The sequence below is a fragment of the Centruroides sculpturatus genome, unplaced genomic scaffold (assembly GCF_000671375.1).
Source record: "Centruroides sculpturatus isolate CEXI.00-Female unplaced genomic scaffold, Cexi_2.0 scaffold95, whole genome shotgun sequence".
NCBI lineage: Eukaryota > Metazoa > Arthropoda > Arachnida > Scorpiones > Buthidae > Centruroides > Centruroides sculpturatus.
This window is the reverse complement of record NW_019384621.1, coordinates 873,522-890,477: the sequence shown is the minus strand read 5'-3', so window position 1 is coordinate 890,477 and position 16,956 is coordinate 873,522. Positions and strand designations below refer to the sequence as shown.

The following is a 16,956-nucleotide window of genomic DNA, read 5'->3' as shown; positions in this document are numbered from 1 at the left end:
TTCGTTCAGCTTGAATGTTTTCGACGATATCGATCACGGCATTCCGTTAAAGTACGTTAGAAAACCTTGCTCCATTGTCTTAAATTACACATACTTTCCTCATTGTTCCGTTTAATGCTTTATAATTCAATTCTTCATGAAATTCTGCTCTTTGTTTTTTTCTAATAAGATTTTACCATCGATTAGTCCATGCAATACGTTGTCCGTGACAGAATATTTACATGTACACGGTACAATTACGCCCATTATGGGCAGTCTGAAGCCTTAATTGGGTGGCCATGACGAAGAACTGGAGGGTTTGAAACTGGATGGAGTTTGGATACGAGAAATCGAAAAGAATGACTGAAGAACCGTTCTTGTCAATTCGGATGGAAAGAATTTATCGAAAACACTTCTATTACCATTTATAAGTGAAGAAGAGACTTTCAGCCGAGTTTATGGACATATAAAAATGTAAATACACTTTAAAATTGTTAACATTACAACATAAATTTATGGAAAATATAAGCAAAATGTTTTTATATGAATTCCATGTTGTACGAGTCACTTAGATTTTACAAATACGTGTGCCGGGCTGTGAACGAATCACGTATTTGTAAAATCTAAGTGACTCGTACAACATGGAATTCATATAAAACAGAATAATCAACAGTGTTATAGGGGGTCGACTTGTACGTAAATTAAGTAAATATAATTGAAACGTGTTTAAAACATTCACCGAACTTAATAAAAATGTAATTTAAAGAAAAAAAAAACAACATTTTCTAGTTAATTAAAATTTAAATAAATATTTAATAGCTTTTGTTAATATTTAAATTGAACCCTTCCACTTTTTATATTTGCAAGAATCTCACACCTTAAAATCATCGATGCAATAAGACAATGTCTTTGCGTTATGCATCAATCATAACCGACTTCATTTGCTTCGATGATTTTTCCACGTTGGAAACTCGATTAATAAAGTCGTATTTAATTTACAATATTATTTCTAGAATTTAATTTTCACTTTAGCATCATTTGTCGTTGACTTAAAATAGTCAAAAAATTTACATTTTTAATAATTTGTATTGTTGAATGCTTTTCAATCTAATAAAATAATAAACTTATTTATAAAGGCACTTTTAATGCCCACAGGACGAGAAAAATTAATAGAAAAAGAAGAATCCAAGCCACAATAGTATCACGACTTTCCTTTAATCTCACTTTTCACTTTCATTTCCTACAATTGTTCTCGTTTTTTAAACGTAAAATACAGCAAATAAGCTATTATTACCGTTACATTTTAAATACTATATATTAGAAGTGATTAACTTCATAAATTTCTTGATATATAAATTTAGCTGGGAGGCAAAACAAATGTGGTTTCGTGACATCCCATTGATTGGCATCTGGAATTTGCCCACGTGGGTAGTTTCCACATCTTACTTTTTTTTCAACCCCTTTGAAATCGATCAGAAGAATCAATATATTTTTATAAATTAAACTTCAATAAGTCAGAAAACTTTGATTAGTAAACACAGTCGACCCGTTTAGCTCGGAGAAAAACAACTTTCTGCCATTTTTAACGCTTGGGGCTATCAGATAATGTAACTTTATCTCTGTTTGGTCAATGAAATATTGCCTTACTGATTTTTTTTTCTTTGGCCAACTTATATTAAGATAATTACGATTGGTAAGATAATATTTAAATTCTGTTATCAAAAAATATATGATTTATATACTTAAACTATACATAAATGTCGTTATGTAAATAAAGGTAAGAGTTATTAACAATGTTTCATTTTGTGTGGCTTAACAGTGATCGGAGATACGTTTGTACAGTTATTGTCGCCATTTTTTAAAATCCATTAAGTATACATATATAATTAGTTTAAGTCGGATTTTAATGTGTGTATCCGCATTTTCGAGACTTATCAGAAAGGTTTAAGATGATTTAAGCAATGTTATTAGCTGTGTAACGTGAGCAGTGTGCAATTTGTGTGAAGCCCGTGTGCGTGCAACAGGCAACCACACATACTGTACAAACCTGTACAATTTTTTCCGGTTTGTATACACTGTTTCATTCTGTTCTGATCACTAGTTGCCGAGATATAGAACAAATTAATGGTTAAATTTATTATTTGGATATAGTATTACATACACAAACATGATTACTTCTACAATAACCGTATTGGTTGATATGGAATACAGTCATTTTATTTACAAACACAAATTTTGCCGTTTTTATCTATACAATGTCTATTGTGTGTTTCGTTTACACGTACAAAAATACGAAGGTGAATAAAGATTCTATAATTGCTAAATCATTTTCGGTCATTGCTATATCATATTACAAACAATTAAATAATTGATGTTCCTGCAACATTGTTTCAGGAACATCATTGTTTTAGTGTATGCAATACAGTACTGCAGTTATAATGATTGGCATTCTCGATGTTGCAGGAACACCATTTACGAGAAAACTGCAATTTTAGTGTAAAACAGTAAATAATCTTTTAACGGAAAATTGAATATTAGAAAGACTTGTATGAGAATATAAAAAAAAAAAATAATAATCTAGCAACGAGTTACTTAACTTTCCCGGCAACATTTAAAAATGAGTGCGTGGCTCCATCTGTTATGATATTTTATTATTTTTATATTTTTAATTATTATAAAATGGCAAAAAGCTTAATTTTGACGGTAGGGATGAGTTTTATAAAAAATTGTAAACGTTAATAACGAGTAAAATCGTCATAAACACGAACCCATTTATCTCTCCACTATCTCTACCTTTAATTATCATACTTTAATAGAATCAATCCCTCTAACAAACATGCCTCCCTGCAAAATTTCAGAAATTTTCGACAAAAAGCATAGGAGTTATTAAGCTTCCAAGAGGGTGAACAAAATCGGCAACCCATACACACTCATTAAGATCCACACATACAGAAAAATCCCCAAATTTTTATGCATTTCTCGACGTTTCAAGGTCCCTAATCCAAAAATGTAAAAATCTTTGGGAGGGATTATTTTTTGCCGTGTCGCCATACTTTCCCTCTGTATATATACTTACTCTTTATATATAACAACCGGGAAAGTAAAAATTAATGTTCTTAAAAAATTCAAGACTGTGTTTAAGAAAACTACGGTATCTTGGCATCAATTTCTGAAATTTTGCGGGAAGATTTGTTTATTAGGGGGATTGATGCTATTGAACTTCGCTGGTTAAAGGTCGAAGGGGTGGAAAGAGAATAGGAGTCTTTTTTAAACTCTTTCTGCCCTGCGGTCTCTAAGAGGGCCTCTTTTTAAATTTATAATATGTTATTTAAAATATCATAACAGATGGCGCCACTATATGTTGCCGTGAAAGTTAAGCAACTCGTTATTGGATTTTTCAATATGACACGTTGTATATACTGTAACAATGCATAAGCTATATTACGTAGAGACTATGCTGCCGCCATCTATTGACAAATAAATAAAATTAACAACATAACAGACTTGTCTTTAAATTCTTAAAACCAAAATAATGAAAATTTTATTCCCGAATTCGTATATTTAATAACACTGGAAAATATTTTATATTTAATTTCATCTATGTATTTACGAGCGTATAACCCGCGGGCAATGTGTTTAAATTACAAACTTAACTAGTGTTTAGAATTTATCCCAATGAGTAATTTGGGTTACAAATTCATGTAAAATTATCTTTAATTGATTATATAGATTTTTGAAATCTTTAAACTGATAGCAACTAACAAAGGTCCCATTTATTTCAGCCAAACATTTCTTAAACTTGAAAATATTGTAAAACAATATTCTAGTCATGAAGATTAAAAATTTGTTTTGCTCCAATGACTAATGCATAGATACAGTTTAGATGAATAAATTTATTGTTTTTCATTGCATAATTTGGAAAAATCACGTTACTTAGGCAAGATTACAAAAATTTAATATAGTTAGTTTTACCTCTTTCCATTATACATAAGAGAATCCCAACAGATTTGGTCAGGACTATAACGATGATATGAAAATACTGAGGATTTCAAAATCTTCACAATGGTGGTCCAAAGCTTTCAGTAATCCAACTATTTAAATAACAACATAATCCATTCAATTCATTTAAATGATACAACATTTATATAAAGTGATTAACGAAAACCTATCTGAAATACAAGGCAAGAATATATAATTAAACTAGATTAGATTGTTTGATTATACCTTGTATATAGTTGAACTTCATTCATTAATTGTATTTTTGATATTTGAATTGTATATATATATACAGATATCATATAAAATACAATATTAATGGAGAACGTGGCTCTTATGACTTGTTGCGACAAGGTTTGTCCAACCTTGATATAAGTCAGAATTTAATCTTGTTATCAGCCATATTAACTTATTTTGAAATTGTTTTAATAATTTGAATGAATTCTAAGTTATCTGCAAAATTGAAAAGTTTTATCATCACTATTTTGATTTGAAAGCCTATAGTAACTCAATGTCATCTTATATAAACCCATCTATATTTATGAAGTTTTATTAGAAATGACATACCAAAAATATACAGAGTGGCAACTTAGTTAACCATTGGAAAGACTAAATTTCTATCTTACTTATCACAATCACAGATATTATTAGTCATTTAATATGATCAGAATTAGCGTGTCCAAACATGTAAGTTAACAGTAAAAATTATGACATTTAACAATAATTTTATTTAATAAGTATTCAAGATATACATTTTTTAAAATTGTTTTAACGTTTAATGTTGGAGTCAATAAAACCAGAATTTCTTTTAATGGTAGTCTTATTACTTACTCTGCTTAATTTTAATAGTATAGAGGATTCTCAAATTGATTATATTAAGCAGATTCTAGTGTGCTTTATTAATTACAAACTGAAATAAATGATGCTTAGTAACTTAAATAATAGCTTGTTTGATAAATTCCAAATTTATCAGGTGCCACAATTAATTAACTTTAGGATGATACTATTTGTATGTTATTAATATTATCAAAATTTTTATGTTTGACTTTTAAATTCTCTCATTTTTAATTTCAAACATGTAAATAATTAAGAAAGATGACATTGTAAAAATATAAATAATAAATGCATTGCTGTTTATTTATTAAAAGTTTTATTTAAATATGAATATTTTGTATTTAATTATTTATTAAAATATATATAACTACATAATATTTTAAATGTTAAATATATTTAAGTTGTAACCATGGAATTTTGCCTTTTCTTTTATTTACAATCTCCCACATATCAAACTGGAAAGTGCGAGAATCCATTATGTCCACGTACAGTTGACCTTTCAAATGATCCATTTCGTGTTGGATAATTCTAGAAGTCCAACCCTTTGTCTGTACTTCAAACGGTTCTCCTAATTCATTGTAAGCTGAAAAAAAATTATATATCTTATTTACCAAATTATGATATTTTAAATACACAAAAGTTATCAGTAATTATGAAATGACATTGAGTATATTAATTTGTCATTATAAGAAACTATTCTGCATTACAGGCATTAATAAACTATTTTTCTTCATGTCCATCATGAATTTGGCAAGATCTATAACAGTAGTGACTGAATGACAAGGAATATCCCATTTTTTTCCACGTGACTGCTCCAAATTAAACCACTCATAAAAATTTCTGAGACTCTTACCTGCTACTTGGCCTGGTCCTCAAAAACTGGATATTCAAAGTAGCAAAATGAATTCTTAATTTATGCAATGTGTCACTCTAAACTGGAACTTATCCTAACATTCATTAATATCATACCTTCCTTGTGTCTTCCAGCAATACTTTATCAGAAATTAGTTTCTAATACAGTATTGCTGGAAGACATAAAAAAGGTGTGATATTGATGAATGAATTCTTAATTACCTTGGTCAATGGTGAGTTAAAGTGGCAGCCTACTGCTGTAGAAACTCTACAATGTGTAAAAGCACTTTTTATTAAGACCTAGAAGGCAGCTCTCCATATTCCACAGATATTCTGTGACTCCAACAGTATAAAGCTGCTGTTTTCTAGATCTTAGTAAGAAGGGCCTTTATGCTTTGTCCAAACATTCAGGATACATATAAAGAAATAACTTGTATCAAAGAAGTTGCAAGGCAGTATGGTCATTCTAGTAATTTAATTAATTGACATGCTAACACCTACATCAATGATAGGAAAAGAATAAAAAAGGATAGAGCCAGTGTAACTATAGCAGTATTCTATAACACAACCTATAATCATGTCTTTAGAGCTATAGCAAAAAATAAGAACAGCAAGCTTATTTTAAAAGAAACCAGTTGCTATGTAATGAAAAAGACATGCAAGGTATTCATGATATTAGCACATATAGAATATCATGGCATAAGGTTCAACCTTAGCATAGTATATTAGAACAACGTCCCATTCTCTTTTTGACAGGACTAAGAGAACATGTGATGGATATCACAAAAAGTCTATAAAATTTTTATGTACACATTTTATGCCAAAATTTCAAAAATAATACATTAAATAGACTGTGTATATCAACTATATAGTCCCATAAAAAGCCAACCCTTAATCTCCTGGACATGTGGTGTCTCTTTTCAAACAACTATAATCTTTAATTTGTAGATATAGTACTAGGGGCCAATTTTATTTTTATGATAATTTATGTTTTTAACAAATGTTATGTCATACATCTCTTAGCAATTTGTGTTCTTCTACATTTGATAAAAAGTTTTAAAAATCATTAAAAAGTTCATTATATTTTTCATGCATGTGAAAAAATTTTTTATTTATGTTCTCTTATTTTGAAAGAAATTTTGTTTGCTATTTTGTACAAAAATTTCTTGTCTGACAAAAATGATAATACATCGTCAAAAGTACTTGTACCTACATTTTATGTTTAGAAAAAGCTATTTATGCCTAAAAACATCTATTTAATGTGTTATTTTCAGGAAAGGTCTGTGTACCACTACCCTAGCACAACACAACCCTAAGGGTAATGATGCTGTTAAAGGAAGTCAAACAATTAGATATTTATTTTTCTGAGAAGAGCAGAAAATGTAGTAATTTCAAAGACTGAAATGCTTTAGGTATATGTATATATAAACTATAGAAGTAGATAAAAGTGGGAGAGGCAAGAAGAAAGAAATATGGTATTGAAGATATATCTCATTTTTATATTAATTAGCATCTCTATTATAAATATTGGTTGTCCTGGAATAAATAGAAATTTTAAAATTAACATTATAACTGATTATTCATTCTTAAATTTATTTTTTACTTTCTTGGTTATTAGAATATATCAATAACATAAAAAAAGTATGGAAATCATTCAAATTTTTACTCCTCTTTTTTTTTGTATTTCTCAACATTTTGACACTCCACATGCCTAAGAATGTAAAAAAAATCCCCCACTTAAAAAATTGTGTGTATGTTTGTAAGCATCTATTTTGCATTATTTACCAAGACTGGATGAACCAAAAATTTTGAAACTTGTCAAAGCTATTAAATTTTGGCAAGTAAAGGTCAAGGAGTTGGAAGATGGAGGGGATCGTGTGTCATATCTCAAGTAGAGTCAGACTTAATGAAGATTTTATTATTAGCATTTACAATTTTTAAAAACTCATTCCCACCATCAAAATAAGGTTTTGCCTTTTTGTAATAATTAATAATATAAAAAAGCTGGCAAGGGTTCTTACTCAACTTTCCTGGTATTCGAATAAAAGGAAGTCAATAATTTTCAGTTATACTACAAGCACAATATAAATTTAAATAATAAAAAAAGCACAGGAAGAGTAATTCTGTTGAATTATGAGAAATTTATGTAAATATTTAACGAATAACTTAAGTTTAAAAATCACTAACACACAATACATTAGCACAACATTAAAATTATTTGTTGTGTCATCTTTATGTGATTTTATTATTAATAAAAAAATACTTTTTATATTATTAATTAATAGGCAAAAAAGCAAAAGACTAATTTTGAGGATAGAGATGAGTTTTACAAAAAAACTGTAAATGCCAATAACAAGTAAAATTTTCATTAAGTCCAACCCTAATTGAGATATGAAATTTGACTCCCCCCTCTGGTTCCCTTTCCCTCGATTCTTAACCACCAAAATTTAATAGCACCAATGTCCCATATATAGAAATAACCCTGCCAAGTTTCAAAATGTTTGGTTTATCAAATCCTGAGATATAATGTAAAATAGATAGTAACAGATATACAGAATTTTGTATGAGTACTTTCACACTTTTAGGCTCCTTGAGAGTCAAAACATTGAGAAATGCAAAAATCTGGAATCAAAATTTGATTAATCATCGTACTTTCCCTTTGGGTCTGTTCAGAAATGCTTATCTGTTCAACCACTGAGACCAGGAATCACTCAAAATCATTACCTATAAAGTTTCTGATATACTAATTGCTACCAGACTCTCTGATCTACAAGGGCAGGTTAGAAAATGACTGACCAACTACTCACATCATCATTTGCTGCTATCAACTAACTGATCAGTAAGCACTTCCAAAAAGACTCCATAATAGCTGGGAGAATAGAATTATTTTTTAATAAAATCTCAAAGCAGATGGCATCGCATGCAACTATTTTAAACTGAAATATTCTCTTTTGATAAATAGAGAAATTTATCATAATTCAACAAAATTACTGTTTTTAAGCTTTTGTATTATTTAAATTTTATATAACAGTATAATTGAAAATTATCATACCTCCTCTGTCCCTTTAACTTCCTGTTTGAATGCTGGGAAAGTCACGCAAGAGTCTTGCCAATATTTTTTAACTTTAATTATTGGAGAATCCAATTCCTGTATTTGGAATCTAAGTGTTGTTTATCTACACAAACAATTATTTTTATGAATTTCAAATTTAATATAAGAATTGCTTAAACAATTCATCTATTTGTATTAATTTATAATTGTACATAATATGAAATTTACAATAAATCTTGAGGATTAAATTTGTACATTTAAAAGTCCAATACATAAAATAATCTAGACTCAAGTCAGAATGATCACACACAAAAAAATTAATATTTTTTTTTTACCAATCAAAAATAACTTTATCTTCTAGAATAAAATTTAATTAGTAATCTCATCTATCACCAGGATACACTAATAAACATTGCATCATGATTTAGTCTGTATCAAAATATTTTGTTTGATTATAAAAATAAAACCCAATCCAATAGAAGAAAAAAACAAATTATAACACAACAGACTGCTGCTTTTAAAATTAAATAATTTCTGGAAAATATATATTAAATGTGAACCACCTTGAGTTTAGCATCCAGAAATATAACTTGAATTTCATAATACTGGGAGACTCAGCCTTGTTTACTTACTTAACTACAGCCTAACCTATTTCTTTAACAATTGTTTTATCATTTAAATATCATATTTCACACCTGTGAGTTAATCGTTCAACACCTTCTCAGATGCTAAAAGGACACTTTCACATAACCTTCTGACCTATTGTTGCAAATTTGTCAAATGAACATAGCAACAGACTGATTTTCGAGGTGGTCTCCGTCATTCCTCCGATGTGTTATCATTGTCACCCGACCCTCAGAAGCAATTAGTTCCAACTCATCACGTTTGCGTAATGCCAAATTCTTGGATTTATTGCTTCGACCTACAAACATATTAAGTGCCTATCCTTTAGATTACTTCATCAGCAACCCCACCTAATAAGTGCCTCATATTGGGATTATTGACGTCGCCGACTCGGAACACTTAAACCAAGACCTTGTAACGACTCAACCAACCTCAAGGTAAGTATTGCCACGCGAAAATTGTAAACTCTCTCTCTTGAATGCTTATTACACTCCTTCTATTGAACTTATCAACTTAGTGTAAAGGATATATAACCTATCATTACCCATTAAACTGTTGTTACGTTAACCTAGTCTCTGCATGAGTCACTAAAGCAAAGATATAGGAAAGGTCAATTTAGAAGTGTCTAAAAGTGTAGAATGCCCTTTTAGAGACTTCTAAATTGATCTTTTCAAGCTTGTATATTTACTATGATAAATTAAAATATTATCAAAATTTATCTAAAATGTAAAATTTGATGAAAAAATTCATTATTATTTTTTCTAATGTATAAATGTAAATATTAAATTTCAAATATTAATCTTGATATTTTGATTATAGGTTTTACATATACTATGAAGGAAAGTCATTAAATAGCAGGAATTTTAATCTAATATTCATGAAGATGCACTGTGAAAAATCCTATTGGAGGACACAAAATGACTCCTTAGCAATATGCCATATAGGTGTCAGGATGATCAAGCTGTATGCACCAATGCAATAACTCATACAACATGGCTGCTCCACTGTTGAACTGCACCATGGAAGAGCACCAAAGTGTCATTCAAATTTTATTGTCAGAGGGAGTAAAACCTGAAATCTACAGGAAAATGATGGTTCAATATGGAGACAGTTGTTTGAGTCATAAGAGAATGTATGAATGAGTGAAAAGATTTAAAAATGGAAGATAAAAATCATTGATAAACACCAGAATGGGAGACTAGTTTGCATGGCAACTGAGACAATGAAACAGCAGATTGAATAGCAAATCCATAACTACAGGCATGTTACTGTTGATGAAATTGCCATAGAATTCAATATGAGTCACAGCTCTGCATACAATATTATGCATGATGACCTTGATATAGAAAAGTATGTAACAGATGAAACTTGAAGCAGCTATCCAAGCAGCTATCCATAGCATATTCAGTGAATGCACAAAGTGATAATTTCTTTAAGTATCCTTGTAAAAAAATTTATAATAAAATTTCCTATTATTTAATGACTTTCTTTCCCTCATATATATATGAGAGAACATCTATATGAGATATATGAAGGAAAAATATACCGTATTTACTCGCATATAAGACGAGGTGTGACTCTAAAGATCAAAATAAAATTAGATTTATTAATAATTTATTAACAATTAATTATTAACAATTTTAATTTTATTTTGTTTAATCACAAATAAAATATAAAATGCACATAAATGCACACATTGTCCTGCAAAAATTAATGGCGTTTTAAACTTTAAGGAAAAATCTTGTAAAATTGACAACATTGTTCATGTAAAGTTGGATAATGGGGAACCTTTTTTGCCAATTCTTAATAGTCAAATCCACTCTCTGCTGATTACATTTATGAGTTTCTCCAAATTCTGATTTACAAATAATCATCTGTTTTAATGTGGGAATGGATTAAAACTTATATTGGGCACCCATGTAATTTTGGAATTTCAATTTGAAATTCAATTCAAAAGCTTTGCTTTTCTGATTGCTATTCATCTTTACTCCTGACAATACACAAGAACGATTGAAACGATCCAGATAAAATACTTTTGTTTTTAAATACCAGAGGGTGAGTATCTGCTAAAAAATGCGAATACACAGTTTACAAAATTTATTGCAAAATGCAAATAATCCTTTGCTACGCATATAGGACAACCTAGGTTTTTAATGCAGTGAAAAATGAATAAAAATCTTGTCTTATATGCGAGTAAATACAGTATATATACTGTATTTTTTTCTGGATGCTCACCCTCAGGTGTTTAAATACAAAAGTATTTTATCTGGGTCGTTTGAATCATTCTGTATTGTCAGGAGTAAAAATGAATACTAATAGGAAAAGCGAAGATTTTAAATTGAATTCCAAAATCACACGGGAGTTTGATATGTTTTAATCCATTCCTGTGAAAACGGATGATTATTCGGAAATCAGAGTTTGGAAAAACTCATAAGTGTAATTGATGGAGAGTGGATTTCACTGTTAAGAACTGGCAAAAAAAGGTTCCCCATTGTCCAGCTTTACATGAACAAACTATGTTGTCGATTTTACAAGATTTTTCTTTAAAGTTTAAAATGCCAGTAATTTTTGTGGGACAATATGTGCATTTATGTGCATTTGATATTTTATCTGGGATTAAACAAAATAAAATTAGAATTGTATTAACAAATCTAACTTTCTTTATTTTGATCTTTAAAGTCACACCTTATCCTATACATGAGTCTTATATAAGAGTAAATACTGTATATGAAATAAAAATGAGTTTATATTGCATATTTCTGAGAAAATTAACTCACCTTTTACTTTAATTTCATAACATCTTGGTACAATTGCACTATATCCTTTGATACAGGCACATCCTTCAGGAAAATTAATTTTTCGATTATTTATAACAGACAATGTTGGATTAATGAATACCTATTAAAAAATTTATTTCAGTAAGAGCAGGGAATAAATACAAATAAATAATAATGAAATTAATATTATTCAATTATAACATGAATTTCATATGTTATCAGTGTTATCAGTAATATAATAATCTGTTGATTTTGTAACTACTTAATAATAGATATTCAAAAAAAAAATTTTGTTTTTAGAATATCATGTAGATCAGTCATGAGCAACCAGCAGCTTCCAAGATCCTAATATGCAGCCCCCAGGGCTTTGGCAACTATTTTCTGCCTTGTGTAGCCTTAATTAAGCTAATATTCATGACCAAAGAATATTCAAACTAAATTTGACCACTGAACAAAATTACTGAACAAAATTACGTATAGATTACTAGCTTGAATATAATTAGCATAGATTATTTTAGTGTTCAGCAAATGTTATTTTATTATATAACAACCAGTACATGTTACTCATCATCTAGAAAAAGTTGCTCACCACTGATGTAGACTTTGTACTATTTGATTGATTGATTAGTGTATGCAAAGCATCCGCACATTTGGATCATACAGCTAGTCACAGTTATATGACACTACAACTATTTACAGGTGAAACTGTCATGTAATTGAATCGGCCAGCATGACTAGGACTGGGAACAATACCCCAAACTATATAATTCATGAGTTTTAACCTTAATTCCTTACATAGCTAAGCTGATATCTTAATGAGTGACCATACGATTAACCTTTGCGTTATTTAATTTATGCAACTGTTACAATCAAAATGAAATTTATAATAGTCATTATATGCATTTTTATATTTTATAAACAAACTGATAGTACAAAGACAAAATAAATAAAAAGTAAATCAGGAGAGTGTATATTCTATCTTTAATATCATCAATAAAATTGGATTGCATCTTCATATCTTTGCATTCTTACGTAGTTGATACATGTAAAAATGGATCTGTCACAATAATAACTAATGTAACATTCTATTCAAAAAATAAATTAAAAAATAAAAAATACTGCAAAGTCAACAGTTTCAACAATATAGTAATGCTCTTTTCATACAAAGCATACAAAATTACAGATAACTTATTATTGAGAAATTTAACAGTTTAATTTTACAATCAGCCAAAATTTTATTAATGAAAAAATAGTGATCTCTTGTGACATAAATCAATGAGATATTTAAATATAGGAAAGGATAAGCAATATGTAAAATTTACTAATGTAATTAAGGTATAAAAATAAAATAAAGAAAAATTAGTAACTTACCAAACAGGAAGTTAAGATAAAGGAAACAAATGCATTATATTGTAATATAAGCAGTTCAAGGAAAAGTATAAACAAAACTTTTGCTGTTCATATTCAATTTATCTTATAGTTAATNTAGCGTAAATGGATATAATGCCTGAAGTTGGCTTATTTTTTTTAATATATTTTTTAATATCCTTCATATTTATGTTTTTAATTAGTATCTAATGTTTTTATGCACAAAAATATATTTAAATGATCTCCGACTCTTTGCTATTTCTAGTAAATTTATCATTAATATTCAAGAATTTCTATATAAGAATGTGATGAATCTAAAGTTTATATCATCCCAAATTTTCTCAATGAGAAAAAATTACTTTTATATCAGAATATAATTAATAATCAGTAAGAAAATGCATGAATAGAATTATCATGCTGAAATAAATTTGAACACAATAAGTCATGTTAAACATTTTATACAGGTTTCTATAGAATACATAAATTTTTATTAACAAAGTTAATTACAAACTTCAAAATTTTTCAATAGATATTTTACATATATATTAATAATACAATACTATGTATACAGGGTAATAGAATGAAAATGCCTTATATCTTAAAAATACATTAATTATCAATATTAGTCGAAGGGTTTCCATATTGATTTATGTAAAATATTAATTTTATATTTGTAACAATAAATTTAATATTTGACAATGAAAGTTATTTTGTGTATTCTACATTTCGTTATCAATCAAATTTATTTCTTTAACTTCCTTAGTAAGTACAGTTCTCTGCTTTCTTAGAGATTAAGGCAAAAAGTTCCACAAAAATCCTAGTACTTTTGGGTTTTCCAGGAGTACGAAAACTATCATAACAGTTTTGGTACCCAAGGATGAATTAGAAAGCTTTAAAATATCAGATTTTAGTGAAATTTTTCATCTTGATCTACATTTCAGTTTTAAAAATCAAATATTTTGAAACTGAAATCTTTAAACTCTGAAACTGTATAATTCCCACCTAAAATTAAGCATTTGAATTAAAAATTAAAGCTGTATTTTTAGTTTAAACTGATTATTATTATGTAATTTTAACTCTCTCTTTTTAGTGCAAGTTTATGAAAGCTTCTTTTTTTATATTCAAGAGTTTAGCTAGGCCTACAATTGGGATTGTCAAGTGGTAAAGAATGGAGCCTGACATATCTAGGTCAAACCATTCACAAAAATTTCTGAGTCAACCAGAACTGAATTCATATTCCATAGAATGGTATGCTTATGCCCTTACAATCTTAGCTATTCAGTCATCAGTTTGGATTGATTGTTAAGAGTCATGTTGATACCATTGATATTAATAAGATATCTAATACAATAAATATACAATAAAATAAACTTACTGTTTGGATTTCTGCTGAATTGATAGCATTAACATCAACACTTTGAGCTTTACATCTCAAATTTTGATCACCAATTGGACAAATGTGTTCGTAAGGTGGTTTTGGATACGGTATTGGCCAAAGACTCGAATACCATTGTAAAAATCTTGAAATAAACGCTTTTGGAAGCTTGCTAGACATTCTTTTTACTGTTTCTGCAAATAAATACTTTCATAATTATTAATAATGTAAAAGATTAAGTATCACATTAATAAAATAAATTCCAATAATATTTAAATGTATTTTATAGCATAAAAACTTGGGATTGCCACCAACAAAGAATTAAAAAGTAGGACAATTTTAAGAAAAGCCAATATTTTAATATTGTATTTTCTTTAAAATGTTAAAAGTACCACTGATATATTTAATTCTTATAATTTTTTAAATTTCAACTTTCTTGTTAATTTTTAATGTCATGTTTATTTATTCTCATAGTTTTCAAATGAGAAACTCAGACACAAAATATATATCCATTAAGAAAAACTTGACATACAAGCACGATTTTTTAATTAGCCGCAGTAAAGATTTCAGAATGTCTAAAATAAGTGTTTTCCTTTTACAAAAAAGACAAAAATGCTTATATGATATGATTATTATAATTTACATTATGTATTTAGTATTCATATGCTGGTCGCACACATCGAATAACATGAAGATTAAAAAAAGATAAGACATGAACAGTGCCGGCCCGAGGCAAGTTTTAGGATGGAGCAAGATCCTATTATGGCGCCCCCCAAAAAAATTGAAAAGTGAAAAAAATATTTTTTCCTTTAACTTTCTTTACCACTGAGGCGCCCCCTAGGACTTAGCGCCTGGAGCGGCTGCTCAGTTTGCCCTATGGTAGGGCAGGCTCTGGACATGAACTCCAAAAGAGGCATTTGCCAATCCCAGAGTTAGACAAAAAAATCAACAGAACCATACTTGTATATGTGACCCTTCACAAGATATTCGCCTCCAAAGGTCGGTTTTTACCACAAATAAGCATAATGCTCGTTCTCTACGCTTCACATCAGTCAAGACTGGCTATCACTCACCTCGACCAACACTCTGCACGTAATCGTGCACTTGGTGACAGCCATCACGCCCCCTAAAACTATATAACATTGATTACTCCACAAAGTCAAGTGGGCTACTCAAAGCCAGCACAGTCACGTGGGCTAAATAGTTAAACACAATAATGTTAGCCGAGCAACGCAAGTCCCGATTACATGCAACTTGGAAGTTGGCCGATTTCGGGGGGGGGCTGTATCTCACCAAGGGTCACAGGTATAGATATGGTTCCTTTGACTTTTTTTATCCTACGGATATGGTCTACCACTTCGATAAGGTCCAAACCGTCTCATTCATAGGTGAAATTGAATCGAATTGATTTAATTACATAAATGAGGATTTACGTTTTAATTCGGCAATAACCGAAATGATGACCTTCTGTAATTATTTATTCTCAAAGTAATGCTACAACTGTGAAAAACAAATTTGTTTACCGAAACCAAATTAAAAATTAAATAAATGAAAATAAAAATCTGTTTATCACGTTTATTTACAATTAAACTTTAAAGTAATTCGAAAACATCGTAAAATTTTTAATTAAAAGCATTAAATTAATTAAAATTTATACTTAATTGATGAAGGTAAACATTACCACGTGATCACACTAATACCATTCTTCGCTGCGGAATTGATCTTACTAATCCCGCATTTTCTAATAGTTCGGGAAAAATCCTTAATTTAGTATTTAATTTTTCAAAACATATTTTAAAATAAAAGTAAAATAATTAAAATATATTTAATTATTTTTTAAATGAAAAATGTATTTTTCACACTTGACTATAATATAAAAAATAATCAACATCTTAATTATTTTATTATTATTATTATTATTACCATGGAAAAATTTATTTAATATCTCGATCGATATTCTAAAGTTTAGAATATATTAAATTCGATCCCAATTAGATTTTTGTAATTGTCACGTGACCAAAATGACAAATTAAAAAAATTTAATTTAAATATTAATACGTTATTACAAATACAAAAAAAATCAATATAAACGATGGATT

The 16,956-nt window shown here is 28.7% G+C and overlaps 1 protein-coding gene across 1 annotated transcript; it reads right to left on the bottom strand.

Annotated features, from left to right (window-relative positions):
- Positions 1-5,154: 5,154 nt before the first annotated feature.
- Positions 5,155-16,618, bottom strand: LOC111625490 (peptide deformylase, mitochondrial-like). The gene is made up of 4 exons (XM_023368640.1): positions 16,539-16,618; positions 14,858-15,051; positions 12,115-12,235; positions 5,155-5,392 (listed from the first exon to the last, which is right to left on the bottom strand). Exons 2-4 carry the CDS (start codon positions 15,035-15,037, stop codon positions 5,196-5,198), a joined length of 498 nt encoding a protein of 165 aa, XP_023224408.1. The 5' UTR covers positions 15,038-15,051; positions 16,539-16,618; the 3' UTR covers positions 5,155-5,195.
- Positions 16,619-16,956: the final 338 nt, after the last annotated feature.